This window comes from Argopecten irradians, chromosome 3 (assembly GCF_041381155.1).
Source record: "Argopecten irradians isolate NY chromosome 3, Ai_NY, whole genome shotgun sequence".
Lineage (NCBI taxonomy): Eukaryota > Metazoa > Mollusca > Bivalvia > Pectinida > Pectinidae > Argopecten > Argopecten irradians.
In genome coordinates, this window is record NC_091136.1 from 4209492 (window position 1) to 4226604 (window position 17113).

Sequence of the window (17113 nt, forward strand, 5' to 3'; positions counted from 1 at the left end):
TGACTTCAAAAGGGAGATTAACTTCCGGATGTTTCGGTCATCTTGAAAATGACAATCAAAGAAAATCACACGTAATAGATTGATTACTTAAGTGATAGAGGAATCTATCATATTGTCCTAGAATATCTTTTTATCCTTTGGCACCGTACGGCGGACACGATGTGTCTAACCATTGTATTCCTGTCGGCAGTTAAAAATTTAGCTGAGAGAGCCGGTTTGCTTATGATTATTACCTGTAGCCAGCCATTGTGTATATATAAGTCGAGAGGGTTAACTTATCATTACCAATAAACCTCAGAAACTTATTGATGGCTTGACTATTGTTCAGAACCAAATACAACCGAAACAAACCAGTCAAACTACATGTTCACCGAAACAAAACTTTAAAACCACAAAAAACTACATGAAACTTTATCCGTCAATACGATAACGTGAATTTGTTCCATATCTAACGGAACATTTTTTCTAATTTGACCCAGAACTTGAAACTTCCGGTGATTGAACGTCATTCAGTTCCGCTAAAACGTGACGTCACATTCACCAGAATGACGTCATTTTTACGATATCGAAAAACTCGTATGGCGGTGTCGTCTTTTTCTTGGCTCATGGCAAAGGGATGTATTGTAAAGTAAGTCTTTAATGGGTATTTATCGGGTTTTTTTTATAGTATTTTCATATTGTTTCAGTGATATATCACACTGAAGAGAATTACGGATGCTGTTTGTGAATGCGCTTATGGATGACAGACGACGCTTCCGTCCGAGGAAATGTATTAATATTCTTATGATAAAGTATACAGATAACACAATTACACTCCATTTAATGTTTATATGATGTAACATGCTAAAGGGAGTTGATTTGGGCTGGAAGAACAATAGCTGTAACGTTAGCCCAACACGACAACAGTGTGTTCGGCAAACAACTTAAAGTCTAGCCATTACGTTAGACTTGTATTCTAGCGCGAGAAAAACTTTATTTGTTCGGTATAATAAACAATTTATTTCCCTGACGGTAGCCCTCGGGAAATATGACATGCCTTGGGTAAACAAAACGTCATGTCTCCCTACCGTCAGGGCAACAAATGTATAGTACACTCTCATTCGGTTTAGTGAATGAATCTTTATCTCCGCATCAAAGAAACGTCTCGCTTCGAGCGTAACCAAGCAAATAACTGTCCGTTTGCTTTCGTTTTGAATGTCATATTAAATGGTTGCAGGATAACCAGAATACACGGTCAGTATCTTACCTTACGTCATCTCGGTTTTCCGTGTCGAACACCAAAACAAACCTTGTATTGTAAGATACTAACTATGTATTCTCTATATATAGTGCTCATTGGTATAGGATGCAAATTTAGTCGCCTATCTTCTCGGTGTGGTGTCCAAAAAGCAAAGTCATAGACTCACATGACCACTATGTAATTATGGTGTGTGTTGACACTTTTCTTCTGCCAATAAGAAACGTTCGCTTAGCAGTTCCGTGATTTGAATATGAGCAAACGACGTCTGACGACAAATCACAAAATTGACGATCGCCAAAATAAACAGCATCGCATAAAAAGTTAGAAATATTCTGAAAATATTTAATTATGCTAAAATGATAGCAACACTTCTCCTCTTAAAGAAAAATAACACATCGGAGTCTAAATTTAGTCGCCTTTTGCCAGGCAGCATATGTAAAGGATCATATATATATATTCATTTAGTTAATACAATAAACAAGATTAAAACTAATCTCCCCGTGGTCCTAGAAAATTACTTCTTATTCAGCATATATCGTTATATACATACAGATCTACTACAGGGACTACTCATCATAGCTGGTAGGTTGGTCTACCCAGGATACGTTACAAGGACAACCCGGAAGATGATCGCGGAGCTTGCGATCAGATGCTTCATTCATCCACTTAATTCATTAAACGAACGTTTTTGAACTCCAGGCTAAGATTATTGACTTAAATCTAGAAACTTATTAAAATTGAGGATTACGAACAAAACCTTAGATCTAAAATGATTTTTGGCCTTAAACCATAAGTCTGTGTCGAGGCGGACGAAGTCCTGTAGATACGAGGACAGATCATAGAGACCTACCCTGCTGTTTATAAATTGATTTGGTGGTCCCTCAGATACAGCACCCAGCACGAGATTTCAAAATATCTCCCCACTTAAACAGATCCTTGTACGTTCCCTGCGGGTGTTTGTTTTTTGGCTGTTTTTTTGTTGTTTTTTTGTTGTTTTTGTTTTTTTGTTTTTTTGTTTGCTTGATTATTTTATGGTCATTTTAACAGCCAGGGCCATATAAGGACGGCCCCCATGTATGCAGTGTGTAGCGTTGTTAACAAAACGAACCGAATACGATCAGAAGAACATACACACACTTGGATAAAACTCATTTTGTCTACTGTATAAAGCCTTAGTTCGACCCCACTTAGAATATGGGGTGTGCATATGGAAACCATATAAGCAACAAGACATTGAACTTTTAGAAAGCGTTCAAAGGCGGGCTACCAAATTACTGCCTGGATTGAAGAATTATTCATACGAAGAAATATTAGATGTCTTAAGCTCCCGTCCTTATTATATCGGCGTAATAGAGGAGATGTGATTGAATTTTTTTAAAATTTTGAGAGGATGTTATAATTCATCCGTATCACAGTTACTTGTGTTATATAAACGAGAGAAACGAGCCGGGCGACTTTAAGCCTGGATAAATCAAGGCGCAGATTGGACGTGAGGAAATATTCGTTTACCCAGCGAATTGTTGGCAACTTTTTACCCGAGAGTGTAATACATTCACCTAATCTAAAAACTTTTGAAAAACGTTTGGACAGCGAAGAAGTTTGGGATAGCGAAGAAATGAAATCCAAAACAACGCCGATGTAACGTCACAACAAAAACTTTAATATGTCATTTGTATAAATAAGTATATGGACCACGATCTGAATATAGAGGTACGCTTAGTGCCTGCATGCGTTCAGAATAAACATTCAGTTTGTTGGTTTGGTTGCCATACATCCTTTTTGTCTGGTACGACAGCACTCATTTCGTTTACCAAGTACGTGTAATACACATTCATTTATGTGAACTTTTACCAGGGTGATCTCGCCTTCGGCATTCTAATTACATGTACGTCCCTAGAGAGGCTGCAGACGTACTTATAATATTAATACATGTACCATTAATAGTCATTGATGATTATTATTGACAAGCAGACGAACATAGTTTCCCGCGTTAGAGAGTTTCAATGAAATTATCGTAAATATTTTACAGTATTTTAGGAACAGATCGGGTACTTTTATATCTCCATGTCGTGTCTTGCTTACCACTAAGCATCAAGGGAGTAGGTGATCATTACTTTTTCTTCATTTGCTTGATGAACATTTCGTTACGGTGGAATGCTTCAACGGGCAAGAGTTCCACTTTAGAAAAAGACATAACACGAAAATACCCCAGTCTCCCAAAACACGCAAAGCGCACTTCATACATGCTACACACCGCATGTAGGGAGACTGTCCTTACATAACACTGGCTGTTAAAAGGACATTAATTTAATCAAACAAACAAACAAAATTGTTATACCCTTTAATCACAGTAGAGGCTGTCCCTGTTATATTGGTTTTTAGGGCCCCGCATCGAGATGCGGGTGCCCTATAGTAATCAGGTTGTCCGTCCGTCTGTCTGTCCGTCCGTCCGTCTGTCCGTTTTTTTTCTTTTGCACATTAATGATGGAAGGGAGTGGAGTATTTTCCCCATATTTTACATGATGATTCCCCATCCATCCTAGATCTGCTTGGTAATTTTTCAGGCTGAAATTAAATTAAAAAATCGGCCATCTTGGATTTTAACATTTAAAAAAATCACAATGTTGTTGCTCTAAACTGATAAACATTTTGTTATAACATTATGATGCAAAGTTGTTCAGAATTAAACAAGGAGTTGACTGTCCAAAGGTAAGGTCATGGGCCAAGGCTACTAAGTCAAAGGTCAAGGTCAAATTTAAAAAAATTATTTTCTCATGAACATTTTGCTACAACATTTATAATGAAGCAGAGTTGTTCAGAATTAAACAAGAAGTCAACTCACCAAAGTTTTGACTGACCAAAGGTAAGATCATGGGGTCACTGCATCAAAGGTTTTGGACACATTTTCCATTTTTGGACTTATTAACAATTTGTTATGACATAATAAATAAAATTATTCATTGCTTAATATATTAATTAAAGTCAATATGATTTGAATCAAAATGGCTACATGATATGATTAGAATCAAAAAGGCTGCAAATCAGTCATCTTGGCACGTCAGACACATAGCGGGGCCCTTTCTGACGTGTCAGTGTTCTAGTTTTCTTCTGTTTTCTTGCCTGCTTATCCAGATGTCAGATAATTGTTTTCTTCTTCCTCTAGGCCAGCATATTTTGTTACGTTTTAGTCTTATCTATATATAATTAAATTTGTAGATGTTGTTTGAATGATAGGCATCAATTTAATTGGGTTCGTTATCTTACTCAATATTCCTCCAGTTTTACCAGAAAATTCTTTGTTTGCATTCACTTTTTTTCCATGTCAGTTTTTTATCAGATCTTGTAGCGTACAAACAACCATAACTACATTATCATGGTTTTTTTTATTCTTGCTTTGGGCGATTAAGCTTTGTATCTTTGTGTTTGTGTACCATTTTGGCTTACTTTATTGGTGTTTAGTGGTAAATAGTGGCGAAGTGTTTATCTACATATGAAGTTACCCAGAAGCACAGAGCATTTGGCTCTAGCTGCAATATTGTAGCTCGAAAGACATTTTGAGCGATAATGTTGTCTTTAGAGCTGTAATTGGTGTATAACTGCTAATGGATCAAATTCATGATTATGCAAACCATTTTTTAAATGTAGTTTATCGTACTTGTTTTAAATACTTTACCTTTTAGGCAATAAAACTGAACCGAATGCAATATCAAATTCACAGCGAGACATTATGCTTTCATAGATTTAATATGAAGGTCCTTTCGAAGGAAAGTTATACGGCAAGTCTACAAATTGTGAACTTGACGTTTTGTGAACGGTACAGTAGATATTAAAGATGGTCGTTTTGTTTGTTTTGGACAAAAATGATTTATAAATGTATATCTACCCATGAAATAATCCCACGAAAATGCAGAAATTTATGCCCTAGTGATTTCCTGAGGCAGTGTTCCAGTATCACACATATACACCATTTCGTACCCGGCCGAAAGTTAAAGTAGGCCAGGTACGTATATTCGTTCTAATTAACACAGAAAACAATATGAATTATTTTAGTTTGCTTTTGGTGCATGCAATAAGCACTTCATTCTATATAGTACATAGTGTCTCGGATTTTTCATTTCGTGATTTTTTAATTTTCAATATTTTTATCTTGAAGTAAAATTAGAACCTCAAACTTTTCAATGGTGATAATAGCGTAAGGTAAGAAAATTTTGTAACTGAAGAAAAATACTAATTTATATGCTCGCGTTTGTCAGCGGTGGAGCTTCTTAAAACGGAGTAAGGTAATTGAAATTGGTGTTAATAATAGTTAAACTCCAGTTCGAACCTCAATTTATGTGTGTTTTTCCAGCACTTTCCATGGAAAATGGGTTTGCTTAAATACTTTGTCTTCAGAGTCGGCAATATATACAGTTAAAGAGGTTTTTCGGGTTTCATTCGAATGTCAGTGTAACGTTGTGGCTTGCTGACTTCAACAGTATGCTTAATTGATAACGTGAATAGGTTTTATATTTCTAATCTATTATCTGGCATAAGGACTGCATATATTAATATCATTGGCACATGGCGTATCTGTCAAAATAGATATATAATGCCAGACTACTTTGCCCCCTATGATGTGGTATAAATGCACTTATCTCTCATTTTCGGTGTACATTTGCTAAACAACAAAATGGAATTTAAAATGATGGTAAATATAATGTAGGTCATGTACATCGTTGTTTTAATAATGACACAATTGGCTTCATGGCTGTTGCTTTCTTTCCAAATGCAATTTGTTTAATGCGATATTGCGACAATAATGACCCAATTGATTTAATAGTGTTCGACGTGTGTTCCAAATTGACTATGCTATTTGTTTTCGACCTGTTTGCATTTATTATACCTGACTACTGTGATACAATGATTCACGTATCGATTCCGAATTAAATGTGTGTGTTTTGTGTGTAGTTATGGTGACAGTACATAAACAAGCAGTTAGCAACGGTAAAATGTTTATAAAATTTGGATGACCTATAGTCATCATGTTTCGTCCGTCTATCTAAACCTTCAAAGTTCAGGATCACGACGTGTAACATTATTCAAGATGACATAACATGGGTAATCGGGTGGTGTAGTGATTAAGCCATCACTTGGGTGATCGGGTGATGTAGTAGTTAAGCCACTCGCCTTTCACCTAGCCGGCTGGGGTTCGATCCCTGGCACGGACGTGAAAAGGTTTGGGGTCACCTGCCCGATCACGTGGGTTTTCTCCGGGCACTCCGGTTTCCTCCCACACTAAGATCCCTCGCGCGCTTACATCCGGGTCATCGAGTGATTTACATAAGTTGTATAACTTGTTTCGTAATCGATGTAAAATTAATAAAGTTTATATTTTTAAGACATAACATGAATAAACCGCAAGTCGCCTTAAACACTCACCACGCATTTTATACACACTATACACCACATACATGGGAGGCCGTCCTTACATGGCTTTTAATAGGACGTTAATCAAATAACAAAACAAGCATGACTGAATATTAATATATTCTATATGTTATTTTTTGTAAATGTTACAGGCGATCGTTGGTCCTTGTGAACATACTCCATGCCCAATCCACTCAAAATGTATTGCTCTGAGCAGTGGACAAGCAATATGTATTTTTTACGGTAAGTGTTTATCCATAATCATTGTTACGTGCCAATATAATGCAGAACATTGATTTTTTATCATTATCACGAGGACAAAATTGACCAATAGGCAGAAACAAAAGTAAAATGTATATACGAATACGATAAATAGTGTGTGTGTTTTATGCTTTCATATTTATCTATACTTATTTTGTATCACCTTAAAAAGGTTTTTTTTTAACAATTTAAAAAAATACATTAATCATCTTATGGTGTGATTTTATTTCGATGGCCACAAAAACATTTCCTGAATATTTACATATCTGTTTACAGAATGTCCTGAATATCAGACGTCACTAAATGCATACGTTACATCCGGGGTATCAAATGCCGTAGGTTCAGTTCGTCAATACGCATGTCCTTCGGATATGATGTGGATAGGAGGCGATATAACGTGTGGTTCAACTGGGACCTGGCAAAGCCAATATCCGGCCGAAGGTTGCCTGGGTAAGGACCAAATACAGAAAAATAAACGAAGTGAAATATAAACACGAATGATGGTTGTTTATTTACTTATACCCTATTATCAGACAGGGTCATTTAAGGATGATGTCCCCTGTAGGCGTTACGGTTGAGTGAATGTTTGTATAACTTGAGAGACTGTTTATGTAGATTGATGTAAAACTGGATACTTATCAATCAACATTATTGATTATTTTGCGAGGAAACATTATTATTTCCGGTTTTACCTAGTGTGCTTTTTAGGTTTCCGTAATACACTGTAAAATGTAACCCTCCGTTTACTTTCATTTAAGTGCATGAAATGTAGTTGACGTATATTTGTATAGAGATGTCCTATATGAACGCAGTGAATGCTAACTCTTCCGAAACGTATGGTTCTATTATTATTGTCGATCTTGTTTTTGAGTCACCATACATACAGTGTACATGTATCTATATTTAATCTTAATAATCATTTATATTAAGTTTATCTTTATATTGTTAAACTGATTTTGTGAAGTTTGTTAATCTTAAATACATCTCCAACGTAATATCTCCTCCACAAAGCGAATGCTTGCATTTTTTAATTTCTTTAATTTTCTAACCCTATCCTAATATCCCTCTGAATCCTTTATCCAGGCACTCATAATTTAGTTGTATATATTGTTTTAATCTTTTTGGTATACCATACGTCGAGAAAGAAATTTGAAGCAATATATTTTTTAATAATGGCATTGCTTATAGAAAAGTGTAACAATGATTACGATGATTATAATGATGACTGTAACGATGATGATGATTTAATTTCTTCACACCGTTACAGCTCTAGCGTCAGGAACATGCTTGGATGATTCCGCTTGCTCTTCAATCCTCAACTCAATATGTAGAACTGGAAAATGCGTTTGTCCAGTAGGCTTCGCCTATATATCAGAAACGAGCATATGTGCAAAAGGTTGGTATGCCCACGTAACCACATATAATGTATTGGAGACTATTCTATATTCAAGTGTTTATTTCTGTATCTGTTTGACAATCTAAGGTATATATATAAGAAACGAGTATCTCTTCAAATAGCCCGCTAAGCCTGCCTATACTATTATGTTTTCCCCGCTAATATATAGAAACGTCTTTAAAACGTGAAATCGCATGGCAGATTTGCCCTACGCTATTTCAGCGGCATACTTCTAATACATCGTCAATGAAATGCCGGGAAAACGAACATCTACCTATTCATGGAGATCTGATATACCCAACTGCCCCAATGTTATATCCGAGACCCTTCTATTCCACACATTCATAATAAAAGTAGACCTGCATGTATATTTAACAAACGAATTTTCTACTTGCAACATTGTACACTTGCCGGAACAGAGCTTCGATTTTCGACTCGCGTCGCTCTTATAACAACTTTGAGCGGGTGGCATTTTGTTTACCTCTCAACAGCACGTGTTTTTTTTTCAAAAAATAAAACCGGAAGCGATAGTTATTGGCTGACGTTTACTCAACTTAATGTGTAATTGGAGGCCATTGCAAATGTATGAAATAGAACGGTCTCGGAAGTATTTCATTGTGCAGAGTTGTTTAATTTCATAAATGGGATGCAACATGGGAGCAGTGGAGTACATACGATCTCAAAGAATAAGTATGTGTACGTAATCACGGCATTGTATGGGCGACGTATTAGAAATATACCGCTGAAGTAGCGTAGACCAATTCTATCCTATGATTTCACGTTTTAAAGAGGTATAACGAGCTTACTATATATAAAGCAACAAAAAATAAAATATAATACAAATAATTAGATAAAAAATGCCTTATAATATAGGCAGGTTTAGCGGAATACTCTTCAAATTATATCGGTATATTAACCATCAAATTTATCACGCATATGAAAAAATGGTACTTTTTCAATAATGAACCTTTGTTGAGGCCCAATGGTGTTATAACGCCATAGTAGAATTTAATAATGAAAGATGTCTTTATTTTGGATTCTAATAAAAAAATCCTTAATTTGTATATTAGATATTTTATGTCTTTCATCATTATCAAAAGAATTATCCGATTTATATATTAATTACAAGAAGAACAATGGCTATAGGACGTTACCCTGAAGAACTCATGGTTTGGGTAATGACGTCACAGAAGATATATTGACTCGATGTTTCTGAAAATTCAAACACTGCGTCGATATTTAAAACAATTCAGCAATAATCATAATTAAATCATTCATATTTACAGACTGTAAAAGCCTGTATCTTGCTGGAAATACATCAAACGGTATTTATGAGATAATTCCAGACGGTTCCAACGCAGTCAACACTTATTGTGACATGGTAGGTGGCGGATGGACAGTGTTTGAGAGGCGCTCTGTTGGTGACCTGGATTTTTCGTCAAAGAACTGGGAGGATTATCGCTTTTCGTTTGGCTCTCCGGATGGCGATTTTTGGCTTGGTTTAGAATATCTTCATGACCTCACTGTAGCGGACAGCGATGTTTATTTCGATTACACCATCAAGACAGGAGACGCACCATTTTTCGCCCAGTATCACAATTTCAGTGTAGCAGATAACAGTAATAAGTTCAAAATGACCGTGTCCAGTTTTTTCGAAATGACTGCAGCATATACTTCCATACGCTACGGTGGATTCTATGATCACAACAATATGATGTTCTCCACACAGGATAGCGATAATGATATCTCATCAACTGACTGCGCGAGTAACCGCGGAGCCTGGTGGTGGAAAAACTGTTACACGTTTGGAATGTTTCTCTATTACTTCCATGACATGCGCATGTTTATGGGAGGAAATGATTATGTTTACTTTAAGGACACTGTTATGAAAGTGAGACGCACAAAATAGGATATGAATGCGATATTGGACTTCAAAAACTGTTTACTGACATTCTACATATTTGTACTTTGTATAAACACAATATCGACTCTCAAACCTTAACTTGCGCGCACAGTTGACGTGGGTGTCTATTTAATTGCTTGAATCGAAATTACATGCCATTCGACACAGAGACGTTATATCAGCCAATCAGAGGCAATTTTATATCAAATGACATAACAGCAGCCAATTAGAAACGATGTTATTGGCAGTATATCACGGTTAACGCTTCAAATCAGGAACAAGATGCATTTGGATACAAGTATTCATAGATTTGAACGAAAGACTACGGGCCACTAACTCATATCGGAAGTGACCAACCTTTCAGCATTCTGTTTCCTCATCACACTTGGCTATGGGGTAGTATATTGTTGTAGGCGCATCCCCTGCGAGACTTTTATGAATAATTCATGAATAAGAATTCATGAATATTCTTCAATTATTCATGAATATTTTCATGTAATTCATGAACTTAAAACTTCATGAATAATTAAGAAAAAATATTCTATGAACATTCATGAATCCTTTCATTCATGAACGTTTATGTAACTCTTTTATTAATGAAATCATGAACAACCCATTCATGAAAATTCATAAAAAGTTCATGAATATTTAAAGAATATTCATGAACTTAAAACCATCATGAATGTTTATTCTTGATAAATCATGAGTTATTCATGAGCTACAACTGACACAAATAAATCATGAATATTCATGAAACTTCATGAACTGGAACAATTCATGAATATTCATGAATTTGAGTCGTGTATGCGGTGTGTTGTCTTCTTGTGTAGTGGAACTCTTGCCCTTTTTATAGTACTGTATTACTAAACGCATGCCACCGACGACACCACAACTAACATTTATAAGACTTAATGATGTTAAATGATTAATGTGTCAACATGAGATGAAAAAAAACAAATTACGTAATTCTAATAATAAACACAGCAATATCGTGGTCTTGTCCCACCGGCCCATCATCAGATAAGGCAAACACTAGGTAGGAGGATCTGATGGTCGATGCTTAATATAGGATCAATATTTAATATTTGTTTTATAGCTGTAACAGCTGATAATATAATGAAAAAGGCAAATAGATAATATTTATACCTAACAGAGAGGCTCCCATCCGTGAAATGAAATAAATATATGAAAAAAATGCTAATTTCCATAATAACCTCGACTTAAGTTACTATTAATTAAATTCGCGACATGGCATGCAGTCTACCTGATAAGCATACAGCATTAGTCGGAAACAAGCTTATTATTTATCCTCCCTAGTGAGTGATTACAACCCTTTATATTAACAGGGGTGTTAATTATAAAGGTCGGCCCACAGGTAGGGCGTTAGAATTGTACCTGCTGCCCCTTATTGCATGATCGTTAAAAGCGACTAAATTTAGGATCTTTTCTTTCCTCTTCTTCCTAATTGGCTTTATTTTTTCCTAATGATTACTTGGCACTGCCTCACTTATGGCCTTGAGTTGAGCGTTCGCACCTGTGAGGAAGGCTGGCCGAGACATACCAAAGTCTATAATAGTGTTAGTTTCTGCTCCTGCTTAGCGCTCGGCAAACAGCGAGTTGGACGATTGGTTCGCCCGTTGTCAGTATAATGTGACAGGTTGGGGTGTGTTGCTTGGTGTTTTCTGCCGGCATGCTTCAGTGAAATAGCACTATAAAAAGGGCAACAGTTCCACTATACAAGAAGACACAACATGAATATACCGCAGTCACCCAAAACATGCACCTCACACAACATACACGCACCACACCGCATTCATGGGAGGCCGTCCTTACATGAACATACATATAAATTATAAAGGTATAATGCGTATGTACTTTTCACAGTCGGCGTCTTTTTAGGATACATTGGTTTTCAAGAAAGTCAAAGCTTACTTTTATTACCGGTCTATTTTCGATCTATATTTGAGGGTATTTGACGTAAATATGAGAGAAAATTGAGAATCATTGATTTGATGATTGTGTTATCCCGTTTAGGTATATATTCACACACCATCACACATTGCAAAGATGAAAAGCCGTCCTTAAAATGGCATTGGCTGTTAGAATGACGCTGCACCGAATAAACCAAATCGTTAACCCAAATTCGAAATATTTGTTGAGTAGCATTACCCAATAAAACGACAATCTACCTTCCTATCTGTTGATGTTACGCTAAGTAGTTGATTTCACATTTGGTTACAGTGTTAGCTTTTGTTAGTTAAAGTATAATATATATTGACTTTACACACTAGGATGTTTCCAGACCAGTAAATAACTCATTAACACGTTTTATACCCCCTATTTTATATATATTTATTATATATTTATGGCCCCTGTGGCAGTGTGAGGTAAAAGTTTATTTACCCCAAGATATAATATTATCCACGAACTTGCCCGTTGGGAATATCATATCTGTAAATAAACCTTAATATTACTCTGTTACCGGGGACATAAATTGTTTATTATACCTAAAATTAGCGACGAGTAAAAATTGTCGTTTTATCAGAAGTGGAGAGATATAACTTCGTGTGATGGACGGTCAACAGGGAGGCACGCGCCCAAGGGGGGGGGGGGGGTCACTATGTTTTTATACCCTTGTCATGGGATGCGTTTCAACTAAACACTGACACAGTTCACAGCCAACCAGATTAAATGCCAATCATAAACGACATTTCTACATTTCTATATTTACTGAGACGATTTGATTACTTGGTGTTTCTGCACTTTGATTTATATTCCTCATTAAATTTGACCACAACCTCAATGCTTTCCAATATTTTAAATATATCAATAATCAAATTAAAAAAAAAACCATATAGCGTGACATATTAAATGACACCCGGTAATGCAAAATTTTTGTAATACAATACTTGCATGCCTACATAACACATCATAACGTTTAATAACATAATTGTCAAATAAGTGTTAGATAACAAACAACATATGATGTGTAATGAAACACTACCGCAACGTAACATAATAAACCGAAGTCAAAATACGACAAATATCATCAGACCATAGCTTAACGAAACAAAAAGTGATACAAAACATAATATATATCAATTATGGACCTTGATTGAGGTTCATATGGTGTTATATCACTCGCTTAGAATAAATAATGACCGAGGGTGTAGCCTTTTACATTCCACAAGGGCGACATCAGACCATATGGACCGAAACAAAGGTCCTTGTTTTTCTTTTATATTAGATACGTCTTTTCTTTAACAAATTTCCAAAATAATCTCTAGTGCATATACTATTTACAAGAAAAGCATTAGTCAAATAACGTCACCCTGGAGAATGCAGCCTTTCCATGCACTGAACAATTAGGAAACTGAATACAAACATGTACGCTATAGTATCTATTGTTTTAAATCAAGAGGTCCATTTGCCTTAACAGTCATCTAACTATTGGCACTATACAACATTGTCAAAGTATGAAATAGTACCAAAAACCTTTAATGAAGTTCAAGCTTAATCGTTTGAACCACTTGGTAGCCCTTAAGACCAGCATGCTTTAAGCCAAATACCTGGTTTTTAGGTCTCGTACTTTTACACAAGAAGACGTTTACATATTTCAGCCTTTTTGACTTCTGTGACCTTCAATTCAATGAAGATCAAGATACATGTAATTTATTTTCTAGTCTTTAATCCCAACATCTTAAATACGTACCTTGGGTCTGTTGGTTATTGAGAAGTCGTTTGAATGAAAAGTATACGGTCGGCTGACGACTATGGACTGTTCATAGGTCATCCTGACACTTTCGGGCAGACTATATCAGCATTAAGTAGAGTAAATCGTTGTTAAAATGTTCATTTTGATGCCTTAAATAGACTATGTGATATTTTGTGTTATGTATTTACCTGTTAAATGTTTGATTCCATGCCTTGTATATATCATACGTTATTTACCTGAATGTTACGGTGGCTGATTACGGCCATCTCGTGTTTTGGTGTCGCCTTGTCGAGTTGTCGCGGTCTCAAACTGCGACAACCCGAGATTTAACAGTTAAAATGTCGACTTGTCGCGTTTTCGAACCGCGACAAGTCGACAACACGACAAGTCGACATTTCAAACACGCTAATTAGCGCGTACAGAATCTCGTGTTGTCGCGGTAAAATGTCGTGTTGTCGAGTTGTCGACTTGTCGTGTTGTCGCCTTGTCGTGTTGTCGACTTGTCGTGTTGTCGATTTGTCGCCTTCCAGTTACACATGCGCAAATCATATGAAATAACCACTATCTTTGAATATAGAAAACTGAAGTCAGTGCTTGTGAATATTTGGTGTGTTTGTAAGATATTCGATGTTCAAAATTGTTAAAAAATTATATTTTTCCCCATTGTTAACTCTTTTGAAATGTATTATACTTAACGGAAATCATAATATTAAATTAATTGAATTTTAACAAAACAAAGGATATTGTCAGAACACAGAACAAAAATGTTTGTACAATGAACAGTAACAGAGAGGACAAATGTACATGTATATCAACTTAATATTGTAAAATCTCCTTTACAAAATATTGTGTTATTAATCGGTTAAAACTTATTATTCAATTTGAAGAATTGAAGAGAACACGGATGATAAGACGAAATATTATCTATTATTACTAATTACTGTAATAGGTTATGTGTGCAGTACATCAAACAATAACCTTAATTTAAGATCTAATAAAGATTTTGATTTAAAACGATAAGAAAAAAAAATCATTAAAACTTTCATTTAGTCCAAAGCGTTATAGAACAGATAAGGTGTTGTGTCCCATCTTTCTGGTAATTAGTTCATCTATTTTGATCATCTGCATGCATCACAACGTATATAATGTTAATATTCTTATTTATAAAATTTGTTTATTGTAATACAGCAAGATTTAACCCTCGAAAGTTTGATTGTGCATTTTGACTACAGTAATTCATACAATAGTAATCAAATGCTGTAGCATAGATACTTCCAGTAGACATTTAATATAATGGAACTCTTGCAAAAGAAAAGTACACAATTCGTATTTCTGGGTCTAGAAATTCCTAATACATAAAACATGTGTTCATTTTACGAAATGAATATCATAATTATATAATAATCTTTCTCAAAGCGATCAATTTGTAGTTAAGAGAGGCTTGGCAAATTATGATACATCCAAGTATAATTGACCTGTGTTAATATGGTCCGAGTGCAAAGTCAATAAAAGCAACTCAAGTTACATTACGCAAACATTGAGTTCTTCAGGGTGGTGTCCTATGGTCGATGTTTTTTCTTGTAAGTAACATAAGCACATTAGAGAATGCTTTGATACTTGCCAAAGAAAATAATATCTAGTATAAACAATAAGGACCTCAGTTTCGGTTCATATGGTGTTATACCGCCCTGGTATAATTTAAAATAATGACCTCGGGCTACGGTCTGGGTTATTATTTATTCTACCAGGGCGGGACAACAACATATATACATCCTTATGCATGTATATCTGCAGTGCTTTTATCTTTATATTCGGTAATTCCTGTGTTATATTCGATACATTTACCATTATGCTCCGTTGTTATATCGAGATATTCGATGCCTTTTCCTTTATATTATGTAGCTAAAATTAAACTTTATATTCGGTACAAATTTCTTTAAATTTTGTACACACTTCTTTATATGATGTGCAACCTTCTTTATATAATGTGCAAACTTTTATATAATGAAGATCAAATCCGGCTTATAATATTTGCATAATTTTTCGGCTGATTTCGTCTTAGTGACAGCACTTTGTATAGTTGTGTAGGATTTTGAAAAGGAAATTATTGCTCTTACCAACGGTAGTAACCGTTTTTGTGAAGACTTACTATAAATATGATTTTAACCGCTAAAACTTCATATAGGTGGACTACGTTTTGTTTGTCTCGGGATCTATCCATCCTTCTCAATATATATATCACCATGTAGATTACGATTTTACCGATTTTTGTATTTAAACTCATAAAACGTCCAAAATAGTCTATGCATGACACTCTGGTGGGTCCAAATTATTGGGTCGCCATCTACATGTAGACAATTAATCCTGTGTCTATATTGGATCATCAATATAAGAAAAAAAAATGATTTTGTTTTTAATTTTAGATGTGCTACTATTTTGTTAATTCATATCATAAAAAATAAAAACAATTAAGAAGCAAACACTTATTGAATTCTTCGTTTCGGAAAGGTAGTTGGTCTTAAAAGCTGTATATTTGTGCCGTAATTTTCATACTCACGAATCAAGAGCTTTTGGATATTTTATTCACCATCAACCTTTCGAAAATTACATTTACAAGTATGAATAAGAACTGAAAATGATTTTGACAGTACATATGCGGTCAGGCTATGAAGCCAAGATGTGGTCTACAATTTCATTTAACATTTTTATAAAGTAATAAGAAATTATAAAGTGATTACTGCAGGTATGCATTTATCTTAACATACATAAGACATAAATTCTGACTTGTAAATAATATTTACAAGGCATCGTACATGGTTTTCTGACCATTTGAATGATTATCACACCTTTAAAGAACCTGATGGTTTTCAATAGTTTCTTGAAGAAAAAAAATGCATGCCTAGTTACGACACATATAACTTAATTAATCAACACATAAAATCGGGTAATTAATAAAACAAAATGTTCCCAGCCGTCATGCATCATCTATGATATAGGTACATGTATATATTATCCGAATAGCGTATATTGAACTTTGATTCCTAGGCGTGGCAACATTATAAGATTTTTCAAATATGTAGATCTGTTACACTGTTGAGATCAGCCGCTTGATTTTTACACTTCAACTTATCCTAAACATGTTCCCTAACAGGCTTAGTTGAATTCGGACCAGTTGAGAAGGTGATCGAATTG

The 17113-nt window shown here is 35.2% G+C and overlaps 1 protein-coding gene across 1 annotated transcript; it reads left to right on the forward strand.

Annotated features, from left to right (window-relative positions):
• The first annotated feature begins 8180 nt into the window (after positions 1–8180).
• Positions 8181–10700, forward strand: LOC138319873 (ficolin-1-like). Its single transcript, XM_069262997.1, has 2 exons — positions 8181–8303; positions 9590–10700. Exon 2 carries the CDS (start codon positions 9682–9684, stop codon positions 10210–10212), a length of 531 nt encoding a protein of 176 aa, XP_069119098.1. The 5' UTR covers positions 8181–8303; positions 9590–9681; the 3' UTR covers positions 10213–10700.
• The last annotated feature ends 6413 nt before the right edge of the window (positions 10701–17113 follow it).